The 14,431-nt window shown below is 31.8% G+C and overlaps 1 protein-coding gene across 3 annotated transcripts; it reads right to left on the reverse strand.

Moving 5' to 3' along the window:
• Nucleotides 1-2,735: 2,735 nt before the first annotated feature.
• Nucleotides 2,736-10,882, reverse strand: LOC134711662 (ribosyldihydronicotinamide dehydrogenase [quinone]-like). 3 transcript variants are annotated; one of them, XM_063572424.1, is made up of 5 exons: nt 10,490-10,878; nt 9,280-9,530; nt 8,600-8,701; nt 6,674-6,886; nt 2,736-2,794 (listed from the first exon to the last, which is right to left on the reverse strand). In XM_063572424.1, exons 1-5 carry the CDS (start codon nt 10,668-10,670, stop codon nt 2,789-2,791), a joined length of 753 nt encoding a protein of 250 aa, XP_063428494.1. In that variant the 5' UTR covers nt 10,671-10,878; the 3' UTR covers nt 2,736-2,788. The 3 variants fall into 3 exon arrangements, with proteins under 3 accessions (XP_063428494.1, XP_063428493.1, XP_063428495.1); XM_063572423.1 differs by lacking the exon at nt 2,736-2,794 and having other exon boundaries at nt 6,501-6,886; XM_063572425.1 differs by lacking the exons at nt 2,736-2,794; nt 8,600-8,701 and having other exon boundaries at nt 6,501-6,886; nt 10,490-10,882.
• Nucleotides 10,883-14,431: the final 3,549 nt, after the last annotated feature.

Here is a 14,431-nt window from a genome sequence, read left to right on the forward strand (position 1 = left end):
TAGTCAGCTATAAAAGGCCCCGATAAGACAATGTAAAACAATTCAAGCGAGAAAACTAACGGCCTTATTTATGTAAAAAAATGAACGAAAAACAAATATGTAACACATAAACAAACGACAACGACTGAATTACAGGATCCTGACTTGGAACAGGCACATACATAAATAATGTGGCGGGGTTAAACATGTTAGCGGGATCCCAACCCTAACCTGGGACAGTGGTATAACAGTACAACATAAGAACGAACTATAAAAATCAGTTGAAAAAGGCTTAACTCATCAGATAGACAAAAAATAAAAGTGGACGTGGCCGGGTAAACATGATTGTGAGCTTTCAACCCTCCAATAACCTGAGACAGTAGTGTATTAGCACAGCATCAGATCGATACAAGGAAAATACCAAGCAAAACACAGACAGGAAGTGGCAGGCTATACTGTGAATTCATTTATTTTCGTGGGTATCAATTTTCGTGGATTGAAAAAAAACTTGCTTTTCGTGGATATTTGATTTCGTGGTTTTGCCAATCTCTGCATACAAAGCCTACAGAAAATTTGCAATTCGTTGAATATTTCATCACTTATCCCTTACAACAAAAAGACACCAATTACATATCTGAGGGGGCTCGTTTTTCAAAAGGTTTGGAAGTAAAATACTTTGAGGTTTACTTACTGTTTGGCAATAAGCATCCGCTTGTTAGGTGCTTGTTAGCGAAAGAGGTGATCTAAACAGAATTTGTTATATTTGAAATAAGGTATAATAGCGGAGTATTGAAATTGAAATGCCTTTAAGGTTTTGACAACACATACATTATACGGAATTTCAATAATTGACAGCTTGTTGTTTAACTGATAATATTTAAAACAATTTCCTGTTGTTAACCTTGTAGATATCGTTTAACGGTTTTTATTTTAATTTGTACTTGTACTTTAACGGTACTTTTTTTTTTATATTTTAGCAGCAAACATTTGTAAAAACAGGTGTGACATAATTGCATGATTAGCCCGTCCCTTGCAATCGTTAAGAAATTTGTGGAATATTTGAAGATTAAAAGTCCAATAATTTTGAAACGAGACAAGTGAAAATCTCAAAAACGAGTACAGATCACCATTGCAATTCTTTTGAATTGAAGTGCATCGCTCAAAGTATAGTGTCAGGTCTTTCTATGTTGGTATGTTATACTTCTGTGTCAGAAAAGGTAGAAGGTGTGGTACCATTAAAACGTTTCGTCCCGCTGCGCTTTGCACCTGTTCTAAGTCAGGAATGCAAAACAGGTGAATACTTCTTAAAGAAGTATACGGAACATAAGACCCCATTTTTTTCCATAATTTTGTAAAAGCTTGAAGTATAACAAGAAATGTAGTATCTTAGACTTTAGATTGTTTCTTCACGTCTTACCATTTAAAAAAAAATCATAATCTAGAATAGAAAGTTGTATTAATTGTTTTATCTACATGTCTGTCAAAGATTTTATTTACATGGAGCCATCCAGAACTTAATGAACTGAAGACCATGTGTGTGGTCACAAGAAATGAAATGTAGATGTAAGGGGTTAGCTTTATTGCCTGTTTACCCTTATGTATATGTTTGTGTGGGTTGGAGATTTTACTAACACATGTAATTTGTTTTGGAAAGTAGTGAATGTAGTTTTGTTTTGTTTTCAAAAGTAAAGATGGAATGGTGTAAAGACAACATTACTGAGGCTTTCAAATACTTTATGCAGGGTATTGTACGATGTCGGGAGACTGTTGTCGTGGGTTAATAAAATTGAGAATGGAAATGGGGAATGTGTCAAAGAGACAACAACCCGACCAAATAAAAAAACAACAGCAGAAGGTCACCAACAGGTCTTCAATGTAGCGAGAAATACCCGCACCCGGAGTATAATGTCTGTTTTTAACGTAAATTAGACTGTTTGTTGTCTTCATATTTTTTTTTATTAAACTCAGAAACAGTTTAAAGCATACTTTACGACATGGGTTTTGCTCATTGTTGAAGGCCGATATATAGTTTTTTATTATCTTGTCTGTTAGTCTCTGGTGAATAGTTATCCCATTGGCAATCATACCAAATCAGAGTATTTAAAAAAAAAAAAAAAAAAGAACTCAGGTTATTCAATTAGATAAGTCTAAAATTTAAATTTGATCTCAGTGACCAAGTGTAAAAAAACTGAGCACCCTCCCCCAAAATTTTAAGTTGAAACAATATATATCGTGACTTTCCGAGTCTGTAACTTTGTGTATATTATTTAAAAATTAGATCTACACTTGATCTACACTTCTTGAGGACATGAAATATTTTAAGTACGTGTTGACAATAGCTTATAAACAATAAACTTCAAAAGATGAAACCAATAAAAGAGATCGTACCTAGTGTCAACATTAATTGATCTATATACAATAAAATGACTTAAATAGGGTTATTTTGAACTATTAATATTAATGTCAAACATAGGAAGTAAAGATAATAATTCGGACTAGAACATTGTTTGTTTGTCAATGTTCAGGTAAAATCACAAATTTTGATTGATATATGTAGTTAGGTAAATTAAAATTTCGAGTTTAGTTGGCTATATTTCTGATGTAACGATGAAGGTATTTCAAGGACGTGCAGATAACCTCATATTTCAGGTGTGGTATGTAAAAGGGCTAATATTGTATAGATAATGTAAAAATAAACTCATCATAGATAACTAAAAATGAAAGTTCTAACTTGAAAATAAATATCTATGTTTTACCTGTTCTAAAGTATCCAGTAACTGCATCTGTCTTTGTTTTCCTGACAAAGATATTACACCTGAAAATAATAAAAGATTTATAAGCGTTATACTTACATTTGTATACTAAACATAGTTCCTTGTTATATGAATCCAGTTTTCGATTCCTCTGATTGGTTGAGGTCATTAGTAAAATACTAAAGTTTATTTATATAATTTGGAGTTCAAGTGTTACGTCCATTTTCGCTGAACTAGTAAACTTTTTTTATGCATGGACCATCTAAAGCCTTTTGGAACAAGATTGTTCCGCTGTTTTAAAGACCAATTGGTGGTCTTCATCTGTTTTCTGCTCTTTGGTTGTGTTGTTGTCCCTTTGAAACGTTCTCAGTTTCCATTTTTCATTCTATTTGAATCTTTCAGATACCTAATTTAGATTTTTACAAAAAAACACGTCTCGTAAGCAATGAAATTAATTGTCCAAGATTAGTATTACATGGTATGATTGTATCATAGTGCTCCAACCACAACATGTCTTATACTTCCAAAAATAATTGCTGATTCAGCGTAGTTTTATCGAGATCCAAATCCCAACAATACAGAAAGAACAATTGAACGTGTAAACATGAAAAAATATTTACGACAAATAACTGATTTCTAGTTGTACATTAAGAGTGCAATCATACATTAAGAGTGCCCGATTCTCACACCTAACCTTATCGCAATGATGTCTTCGATCTAATTTTATGCTCCATCAAAACTCCGAAAAAAAATTAACTGGTTTGTAGTGTTATAAGTAAATAGACATAAGAACAACTTGTTCCCCACCCCCACGAATAAATAAATTAAAAATCTCCAAAACACAAGACATCATTGAAACCTACTTTACAGTATATTAGATATATATTCAAAGCATATGTATGTTATGGTATACTTTAAGAGAAATACTATAGATGTTACTAATTGGTCCGTTTCCGTGAAAACAAACCGCATTTATCGTTTTCTATCCTTTTAATTTAAGTATTCAAATTGAAGAAAAAATCAAACGGACAGAAGTTTTTTTTCTATAGAAATGTTCACTTACCAGCATAGTTGTCAAAGGCAGACGGGACACAGTTAGTGGGGAATCTTTTTGTAGCATAACTAACAAGCATACTAGTTTTCCCCACACAATCATCTCCAACTACTACACATTTAATATAATTAGCAGGTACCACCATTGTATTGAAAATAATTGATTATATCAATCGCAAGTTTCATATCAAAAATAAATATTACTAAACTTCGCGCCATCCTATTATACGCCCTGAAGTCACGTGAGGTCTATATCCCACATGTTTTACTGTTATCTGACGACATACCTTGTATACCTTTCGTTTACAAACAAACTTGTTCAGATATAAAATCAAAACAAACGTACAAATCCTATCTATGATAAAATATGTATCAAATATAGGTGTTTTAAATATGTCAATGGTGTTCATATATATTTTTAAGCTGCTTTTAATAGTTCAAAATAGATGATTTATATTTATTAATTAATTTTTTTAAGACTTGATCCTAGTTTTAAACATGCTTTTTCATCTCTAACGAGGACACCATGACTTTTGTCACGCAACTGTGTCCTATTTTCGTCACCTCAATGAATCACTAAATGCAAACAATGACCAAATCATTTTATTTGTTAGAAAAGTCTCCTTAAATGCTCACGCTTTCAACCAATCAAGTCTTACTCCGAACAGAATTCATTCGATTCCGTTTATTAACTGCCACATTTGATGACATTATGTATGATTGATTGATGCTTGCAAAGTGTCCAGTGGCAAATAGTCTACGTATTCAGAACGAAAACAAAGTTACAATACACTCAAAATGTTAGCTCTTCAAAGTGGGTGTACCTCAATTAAGGGCAGTAAATTGAGACTGATACTTGAAAATGGGAGTATGTTTGATGAGTGTAGAAATGTTGCTTCACACCAGGTCATCTACGGATCCATCCAAGAGCTGTAACGAAGGTTCTTAAACGTGCAATGCTCCATCCGCTGGGCATAACTTCAGAGTTTTAAACTTCTCAGTTCTTATCGGACGTGGTTGCGTATATATAAATTCCGAACAGTATAACGGGAAACTTTTTGGACGTGCATGTAGCTTTTCGTCAGACAGAGAGCCAGGGACAAATTGGTATGCAACAGGAAAATTGTAAGTCCTGACTTGAAAGAAATATGTGAACATCGTTATACTACTTTGATATTCATCAGCTTTATTTTGTGATTAAGAGGATAGTTTCGGATAAATAGGCCCTTTCTGAAGAGAGACGGTATCAACGAAATTTCACAAGTATCATGAAGTATGGATTACAAATCACGACTGTCTTGATTGTTTTAAAAAAGTGTTTTTAAAAGAAGCTAACGGTGGTATATGATTTATGTTGACCTGAACTATCATGGCAAAGTTTTATTGGTTTATGTTGAGTTGTTTGTCGTTCACGTAATATTAATTTTATTGTAGGGTGTATTTTGCCAATGGTCATGTTAACAACGTGTACTATTTTTTGTGATAGGCTTTTGTTACTCTTTTGGTTCAATTATGATCAACCGCTATATAATATTTAGCTTTCTGGTAGTTTATAATATTAAAGAGGCATTAGCTACAATTTCAACAAAAGAATAAAATATATTAAAATTTAAAATAAGAGCAGAAAAAAAAACAACATTTCGCAACAGCAGAGACATATAATACAATGTGTCTCTGGCAACAGCCAGTTTCGTCAATTTCGTCTAAATAAGCTAAAACATCACTAATGTAATAATGACTTGTAAAACAATTATAATTCAGTCCATTTCAATCCGTTTTTATGCAGCGTCATTTCAATTTGGCCTTCAAAATAATAGGATGCGTATGGTTATCGTGTGGCTCTTCATTAAAAAGAAAAAGTGAAAGTGAAAAAAGGGACCAAAACAAAGAAATAACCTTTCGGTTGACTGATCCGAACAACACGCAATAATCATTCATATGCATACAAAACGACGATTTACATACATCTTAAACCTCTTAACATGAAACAAAACAGACCTAGAAATATCACACTGCATGTTCTCCCCGACTTTTCATAAGCATGTTTATATTTGGTTTTAAGACCGTTGGCAGTTTTCGGAGGTCATCTCTTGTAATAAGTTGACGTCCGTTCTTTATAGAAAAAAAAACAAAAAACGTATAATGATGATAATTTTAAGCAAGCCTATGCCTTGTTTATTGTTTCCTTTTGACCTTTTTGTAATTTGAATATTTGTTTTTGTATGTTATGCTATAAAAACAGGAGAATTTGGGTAAAATCGATGAACCTAACTTTGTTTGCTATAAATGCCTATTACTTTTTAGTCTGTGGTGCAATTAAAAAATTAGCTTACCAAGCTCTTCTTACCGTATTGTGTTTCATTTAAAAAAAAAAGAAGATCAAGGCATTACTGAGCAAAAATAAATAAATAAGACATTGCTACCATGGACAGTGTAGGTATTTTGCCTTCGATAGCTTTATATTTATTTTGTTCCGAATATTCCTATCTTTTTAAACAATAAATATGTTCTCACGTTCAGATATTAGATATAGAAAATCTCTGTCATCTATCAATAATTATCCCACATTACAATAAAAAAGGGTCATCTTATGCATTTATAACGATCTAGTTTACTCTATGACAGAAGCGTCTCTATTGCTACTTCCGAGATATTTTATGCAAGTATTACTGAAACTTATTTGACATTCAAAGCTTTAGCCATGATAAAAAAAAATTCAACCTTTTTTTTTATTAAAAATTGGAGACAGATGAATAAATGAATGCAGCTATGAACAATGCAACAAAATGGTGAACAAAAGACTAAAAACCTACAATAAATAGAATATCACAGTAACATTAACGTTGTATAAAGATTCATGGATTGTTTCTATGTCCTATAGAACTCACTCTCTTTTTACCATTCTCTTCATGTAACATTAATGATTTGTGATCGAAGTCTGATAGTTTAGGCAAACTAAGCGGTTCTTCAGAAAAAATGTTTTGAAGCCGGCATTTCCAGTCTTTGAGATACTGTTGTCGTGTTGGCTCTTCTACAAGTTTTGTTCCATATGAGATCTGTGGTGGCAGAACATCAAATCCACACATTCTTAACGTGCCATACTGAAATAAAATTAAAACTTTTGATATAGTATGTGACTGATTAATAATGTTCATTATTTATTACAAAATTAATGAATATTATGTTTTTCTGTTCGATAAATGTCCAGTGGTAAATATTTAATAAATATTCAGTACGATAATATATCTTACAATAATCTATAGGGACGAAGGATACGAAATTCGGACTACAATTGGAAAATGAAGGTATATTTTTTAGGAACGCATATTTTGTCTGGCATTAGGCCACTTATGTACGCCTTTGGTACTGTTAAGGTTGTTTAATAAACATAGAGCGTAACACTCGCATGCACTATTCGAGGCGTCGGATATAAAAGTTCTATTCCAAAAGTCAAATTGTCGTAACTGCGTTACTGCGTATTTATACATGCCACATATCCAAACGTACCCCCCCCCCCTTTAACAAGGGTTTTAATACCGGACGGGAGAAGTCTAGGGATTATGTCTATGCCAATTGCAACCCTTGGTGTGTATCGAAGATATACACACAGGACGGGTTGAAGTCATAATACTTTGATCAGTATTTGGGGCACACAAATCATGCTCGAAACATAAAATCCAACATTTGGATTGGTTGATTTTCGATACGATTACAAAATATTACAATTAAAAATGAATGAAATTAATGTTTTGAAGAGCTATACGTTCAGCAGGTAATATAAGAATCATCGTCTTATTCTTCTGAAAATTTAAAATATTTGAGCCAATCAATAATACACATTTGTAATACTGATATTTGTTTTAAAGTATTGAGCGATATCGTGTGTTCCATTCCATGTTTTTTTTTTTTAAAGTTAAAACATCTTTAACTTTATTGGTATGTTTACAATGTATATACCTTTCTGGCATTCACAACACGCAGATCAATAATTAAACAAATTAACACAAGACGGTATACGCTGCACTTGTAAAGCAATCTTTGCCTACACTTATGAAGCAACTAAGAAGATACTCGGGTTTTGAAGGGGTTTGTGTTGCTCAGTGTTTTTGTTTTCTACGTTGTGTTTTGTATACAGTAACTGTTGTTTGTCTTTTAACTGTTTCTCATTATTTGCTATGGCATGGTCGGTTTATTTTCGAATAATACAATAGAATGTCTCTTTTGCATTTCGCTTATCTTTTATATCTTTCTGAGTCGGTTACGGGATGGAGTTTCTTTTTGGTCAGACTGACACACTATAAAGTAACTATATGCTGATATATGTATTGTTATACACCAGGATGTTTCATAATTTATAAAGAAAATTTACAAGGAAAGCGGAACATACGGAAATTCAAAGTGCTTTGCCATTTATTGGATATGCTAATGGCTTTTTTTCGTTTGATCTTCAAAAAATTTATATTTTACTAAGTTAAAGGCATACACCCACTCGTTTTGTAAATTATTTAAAGGCCAATATTTCATATAATATCTAGTAAACCAGGATTCAATATACCTTTATTTTAACCCAGAAATTTTCCAAATAAGTTTTACAAACACAGGGTAACTAGTTTTCAGGTGCGCTTAAGAGCAGAACATATAGACGATAGTTTTTATTCGTATGTTCATCTTATAGTAAAGCATTGTTTCCTTAAAAACTACAGGTCAGCATGCATTCTTCGACTGATGTACTATATGTTTCACTGAATGATTAGAGTTTACAAATGTATTCACAGTTGGTGGGAAAAGGGAATGAACTCTTTTCTATTTCTTACTTGAATTGGCCATAATAAAACATTAATATCGCTACTGAGACCTGTTGGAGATAGCATATCTCTTGTACAACCAGTTGTCAACGACAGCACTGTTCGTTTACCCTAAAAAAAAAGAACACAAAAAGTGAACAACATTGTAGATAAATAGATACACACTTAATTATGTTGATTTTAGCATTAAATTTAGATTAGATAGTAATGATGAAATCATGTAAGTCCGAGATATTTTAAATATCAATTAAATTTTGAATAAATAATCGGTATATTTGCTTATTATATTGAATATATGCTTTATTCTAAATACAGCTGACACTATCACATGGAAACAAGTTAATGCTACAATAAACTTGTCTGATCTTCCCAAACGTTGAATAATATCTGGACATTTGTTTCTAAATGCGTGACCAAAGAGAGGTAATTAACTTCTAACTCGAACTGCATGGCATTATAGAACATCGTCACTTAAAAATTAAAAAAAGATGACTTATGATCCCCGATTACAAAGAGCAGAAGCGCTTATAGTCATTTTAATGTTGTATGCTCCCAAGCTCTATAATTTGTTGATTCAAAACTTGTCTCTGATTTACACACGCCTCATACTATTCCCTTAGTAAAATATGCATTTGGTAAGCCTTGGTCGATTAAAACAGCTTGACGACGCATTACTATCATAAAAGTACCTTCATAAATCCCTGATCCAAAACATTTTGAGATTCAAAGTCAAAAGCAAAGCTATCACACAAAACTCGATCAAACCATCCTTTCAGAATGGCTGGAACGGATGACCAGTATAATGGGAACTGAAATATCACAAGATCTGCACGTTTTAATTTGTCCGATTCATTTGCTATATCCAGCGACTGGCAGTTATGTCTATAAGCAAGTCTTCCTTCTTCGCTGTAGTTAAACAAATCAGGATCTTGCAGAGGACCTGCAAGTCATATAACAAAATAAAGTTACTGTTTTGTCTTACTGCAAGCATAGTCTGCACATCCGTTTCTTAGTATTGTCAAATTAAGATCAGAATGCATTCATACTTGATTACGACAACTATACAAAATTACTCAGTCTTTAGGTTTTATGTTGTGTTTTGTGTTGTGTTTTTTCTCTTTTCGTCGGTTATGGTTTTTCACCCATGGTATAACCATTTTATTATGAGTTTGAATATCCCTTTGATAAGTTTTACCGCTTTCTTACATCTAATGTGCTTTGAAAGCAAAAACAAAAAACAAAAAAACACCCCAAAACAACGATCAAATCTATGCTTTATTTCTCCTTTCAGTCGTGGGTAATATAATTATTTTGTTAATTTTCTTACGCTCACGTGTCTATAACAAATATTTCAATGCAAAATTTCGTATGTGTATTACTTTTAATTAAAAAAAGGGAAAAGTTGGAAGAATCGTAAATCGTTAATGACTCATATATAATTTAAAGTAAAATTAATGTTGAAAATTTTCTGAAATCAAGGATTCTTGTATGAGCAGTGCATATCTATATATGCAGTTCAATCACGAAGTTGAAGTTCAAGATCTAGAGAATAAAAAAAGTGCGAAATAAATCTTCAGCAACGCACTCACAATCTGATTTCTTCTGTTTATTTTGAAGTTGCTGTACCAACAGCAATTATCCAATGTTTATGTTTATATGTGTAGCTATATTGTGAGACTGGTAATTTCTGGTTTTATTGTTGACGTGACAGTTTGTTGATGAAAAGTGTTTTCCAATAAGTGTTGAATTATAAAATGTAGATACGAAAATTCCAATCGATTTCGTATTTGTTCAGTTATAACTGTATTATACAGTCAGGTTATATGATGTTTTGTTTATTTTAATATTCCATTTAAAAAGTTAATCTTACATAATTTTTTTATACGTACATGTACTTACCCCTTATATCATTTTTTGTTGCGCGTGGTTCAAACTGTTGTGAATACAAATCCGAGACTTCAACGGAATGTCCCAAACTCCGTAATGTGTCTATGGCAGCATCCTTAAGAGCCCCGTTGAAGGATTTTCCGTCTTGATGCGCAAAAACAAGGAGCACATGTTTTTGACTTGGATCACACATAACGTGTACACACGTGTTACACAGGAGCTTATTGTACTTTACAGTTTGAACACTTCAGTAGTCACATTTTTAACATGTCATAAGTCAACGATTTAAAAATTTAAACTGCAGTTTAATTTAATTCAATGGAGCGTATTGTTATTTCATGGGCTGATGAAATCGATTGCGTCAGCTATTCAACACGGATACATATAGTACAAAATGTTCATTAACGGTTTCAGTTGAAAACTTGTAAAAATCTATAGCCTGATTTAAATAACCATTGTTTATTAGTATTTAAATGTGTTCAATGTTACCATTAGTTATTATTCACTGCAAAAAATAATAAAAAAATAATCTTTTTATATCAATGTTGGATCAAAGAACTATTGAACTACAATTATGTTTCTATTATTGTGAAATTATTATGAAACTAAGGTTACAACTTCAACAGTCAAAGTTAACCATAGATTGGTTTAGATTTGTGTTTGTCATATAGCTCTTCGCGTGTTTCGGTACTTGTACATCCTTGTCGTTAAATTTGTCGTTTTGAGTGTCCCAGATAAAGGTAACTCTAGAATTTTGGACGCAAAACATATCGCAAGCAATGTTTGACAAACATTTACATAGTGACAAAAAGAACAATTGTGATGATGTCTCATAATTTTCATAATTGAAAACAAAACATCTTCGAGGCAAAAGTGTTTTTGTTTCATAATCAGCTATCAATTATCAGACAAGGAGTCAAATGAAATGGCGTATTTATTATGTTCGATAATATAGTCTGTAATATTTGGCACTGAACATCAACATTTTATCATGTTTTCCAGAGTTATATTCTAAACAACCAAAGAGGAATAACTCTAATTTTATTTATTTGTTTACACGTTAAATTGTGTAAAGAATTACGAATTACTCATCCACTTATGAGTATGGTTTACTTTAATTTTTTTTTTTAATTTAAATATAGAATATCAATTGTGGCCGCTCCTAATCAAATTTGCGACTATTTTGATTGTAGAATGATTTACAAAAATAGCATTCAGTTATAAAAAGAACACTGCGCTGAAAAGTTGTGCATGCAATTTTTTTCAATGTTGAACTAATTTCTATATACCATCAGTTGATATGCTGATTTGAAGATTATTTTCAAGCCTGTATCAATTAAAATCATTCATACCAATATATGTGCGCACGAAACGCGTTCATGAAATACGCACCATTCGGTACGCTAGAGACCAAATCTGTTTTGGGGACCCAATTCACAAAGCACTATAGATAATCAAAACCACAAATGGTCTTAATTCAATTGAGTAGTTGTTGTTTGTTACTGTTTATCATGTTTGTATTTCGATTTTGTTTTCGTTTTGCATACTGTGTTATTTTATTTTGCAGTTGTTCCACTGCTTCATGTTAGGGGAAAGATTTTGCGCCACACGTTGAATCCCGCCACATTCTATACCGTATGCATGTGTCTGTCCCAAGTCAGGATCCTGTAATTTAGTGGTTGATTTTGGTTCATGTATATCATATTTAATTTTAAAAAATAGTTATAAATAAGGCCTTTAGTTTTTTTTTCAAATTACATGTCAAAGCTTTTTACAGGCGGTTTTACGGTATGGGTTTTTCTCATTGTTGAAGTTCGTACGTTTGAATTATAGTCTTTACGTACCCTAACTATTTCGTGACCCCATTGTGTACCCTGACAAAAACCATTTCGTACCATGACCATCTCGTACCTTGACCATTTCGTACCTCATGTAATACTAACATGTATACACTTTTGTACCTCATGGAAGATTTATATGTATGCCATTTCGTACCTTATGGAAGGTTTGTATGCTTACCATTTCGTACCGCAATGAAGGTTTGTATGTATACTATTTCGTACTTGTTACTGTTGATAACAATAAAAAAAAGTTGCAGATAATTAAGTCTTTCCACTATCAGTATAAAGAAACTTATGATTGGATTCCAATTTTAACATTGAGTAAACCGGAACTAGATTCTTCTCAATAACTTTGAAAATTGATGTGGAAACCCCTTCAGTTACTCTCTGAACAACTTGTTTTTAATCATTTCTTTATTTGTCTATGAACCTCAATTTCTAGAGTTTAGCAATTAATTAAGAACAAATCATGCAAACAAACAAAGTGTTATTATAACTATTAAAGTTTTCAGGTGCTGTTAAATCAGACCAATCCTCGGTCTTTTGAAATTTTACGTTTCAAGGCATAATTTTATTCATGTTATATTTTACAAAACATAAAAATGATTTGAAATAGTTTTAAGTCCATGAGGTGGTTTTAAGTCCATGAGGTACGAAATGGTAGATGCATTTGTACCATAGGGTACGAAATTAATAGTATCGTGGATACGAAATTTTAAGTGTTGGGTGCGAAATGGTAGAGGTACAAAATGGTCAAGGTACGAAATGACTTATTTCCGTACGTTTGCTTAAAATTACTCACTCAACTTTTTTCTTTTTTTCTTCTTCAATAAACACAGAATCACTTCAAAGTACATCTTTCTGACTAAAATATGATGCCTATAAAAATGTGGAACCAGCACCGTATTTTCTATAGGATATACTGTTGGGTCAACCACAGACATTCACTCCACTGTGAGCATTTAGATATATAGGACAAGTGCATCTTTCTTTTTTTTGCCCCTTGAAAGCTTATAAGTATTTTTGGTGATAACATGCTAATAACTACAATAATGAATAAATGCTATTAATTTGAACTTTAACATGTACTTGATGAGGTGAAATTCAAGTGTACACTGCCAAAACAACGAGACAGCTTTTATTTACTGGCCATAGTTCTGGAAGTACTCAATCATATATGTAAATAATGTATTATACTTTCAAGATATAATAGTTGATATGAAGTACCAGAAATAAGGCGCGTGTCATTGTGTACCTAAAATGTGATAATCAGCAACTGTATATGCCGAAATATGACGTCAAATACGAAACGGTAAATCGTTTAAGACATTCTGAAAATTTAAAGAATTTACAATGATATACATGTAATTCTTACATATCTTGATTATAATTTTACCCATTTCAAATTGTTTAATTAAGAAAGAAAAAACCAAACATCTCGAGTCATAGAACTATATATTATATATATGGCAATTTCTACAGATGTTATTTCAAATGTAATTTTATGATACGTGCAAGGTTAACATAGTATTTCTTGACTTCGATTTTTGCCAGGTTTTTTCTATACTTATTCATGCATTGGAAGTTTTGATATCCTCCTGTTTTTTTTTTTTTTGTTTTTTTTTTTATATATTTATATATATACAGTTTTCAAATTAGACTCGTGTATATATATATATCTAAACGATCACAAAACGCAGACTATTTTGGGAAGATATCAAATAAAACTATAAATAAAAAAGTTTTCCCGATATAAACAATTTAAAAATATAATACTATATTCTGAAGTACCCCCTACCTGAAAAAAGTTTTGGAGGCAATAACCCACATACAGAAGATAATAAGTTAAAGAGTTTAACTATGCTAATGTGGTAATTCTATTTGTTAATGCAAACATAAAGTGGTTTTCATTCTCATGTTGAAACTGATACATTGTAGATGCATTAATTATTGTTAATCTATAATGTGCTCTAATTGTATTTAAGTGATTATCAATACGGAAACTGCATTATCACATTTTCTATAAAATCTGCAGACCATGTTCGTATTTAGAAACAATAAACTATATTTGGACATACAAAAAATTGCATGTGACATTTATCTATGTAGTATG

This window comes from Mytilus trossulus, chromosome 3 (genome assembly GCF_036588685.1).
Source record: "Mytilus trossulus isolate FHL-02 chromosome 3, PNRI_Mtr1.1.1.hap1, whole genome shotgun sequence".
Taxonomy (NCBI): Eukaryota; Metazoa; Mollusca; class Bivalvia; order Mytilida; family Mytilidae; genus Mytilus; species Mytilus trossulus.

Bases quoted from the DNA above. Each gene is read 5' to 3' on its own strand.
- LOC134711662 (XM_063572423.1), bottom strand. From the start codon at position 10,670: ATGTGTGATCCAAGTCAAAAACATGTGCTCCTTGTTTTTGCGCATCAA. The intron at 9,531-10,489 runs GTAAGTACATGT...TATGACTTGCAG, and splicing joins AACAAAAAATGATATAAGGG to GTCCTCTGCAAGATCCTGAT. The intron at 8,702-9,279 runs GTACTTTTATGA...CTTTTTTTTTAG, and splicing joins TGGATCAGGGATTTATGAAG to GGTAAACGAACAGTGCTGTC.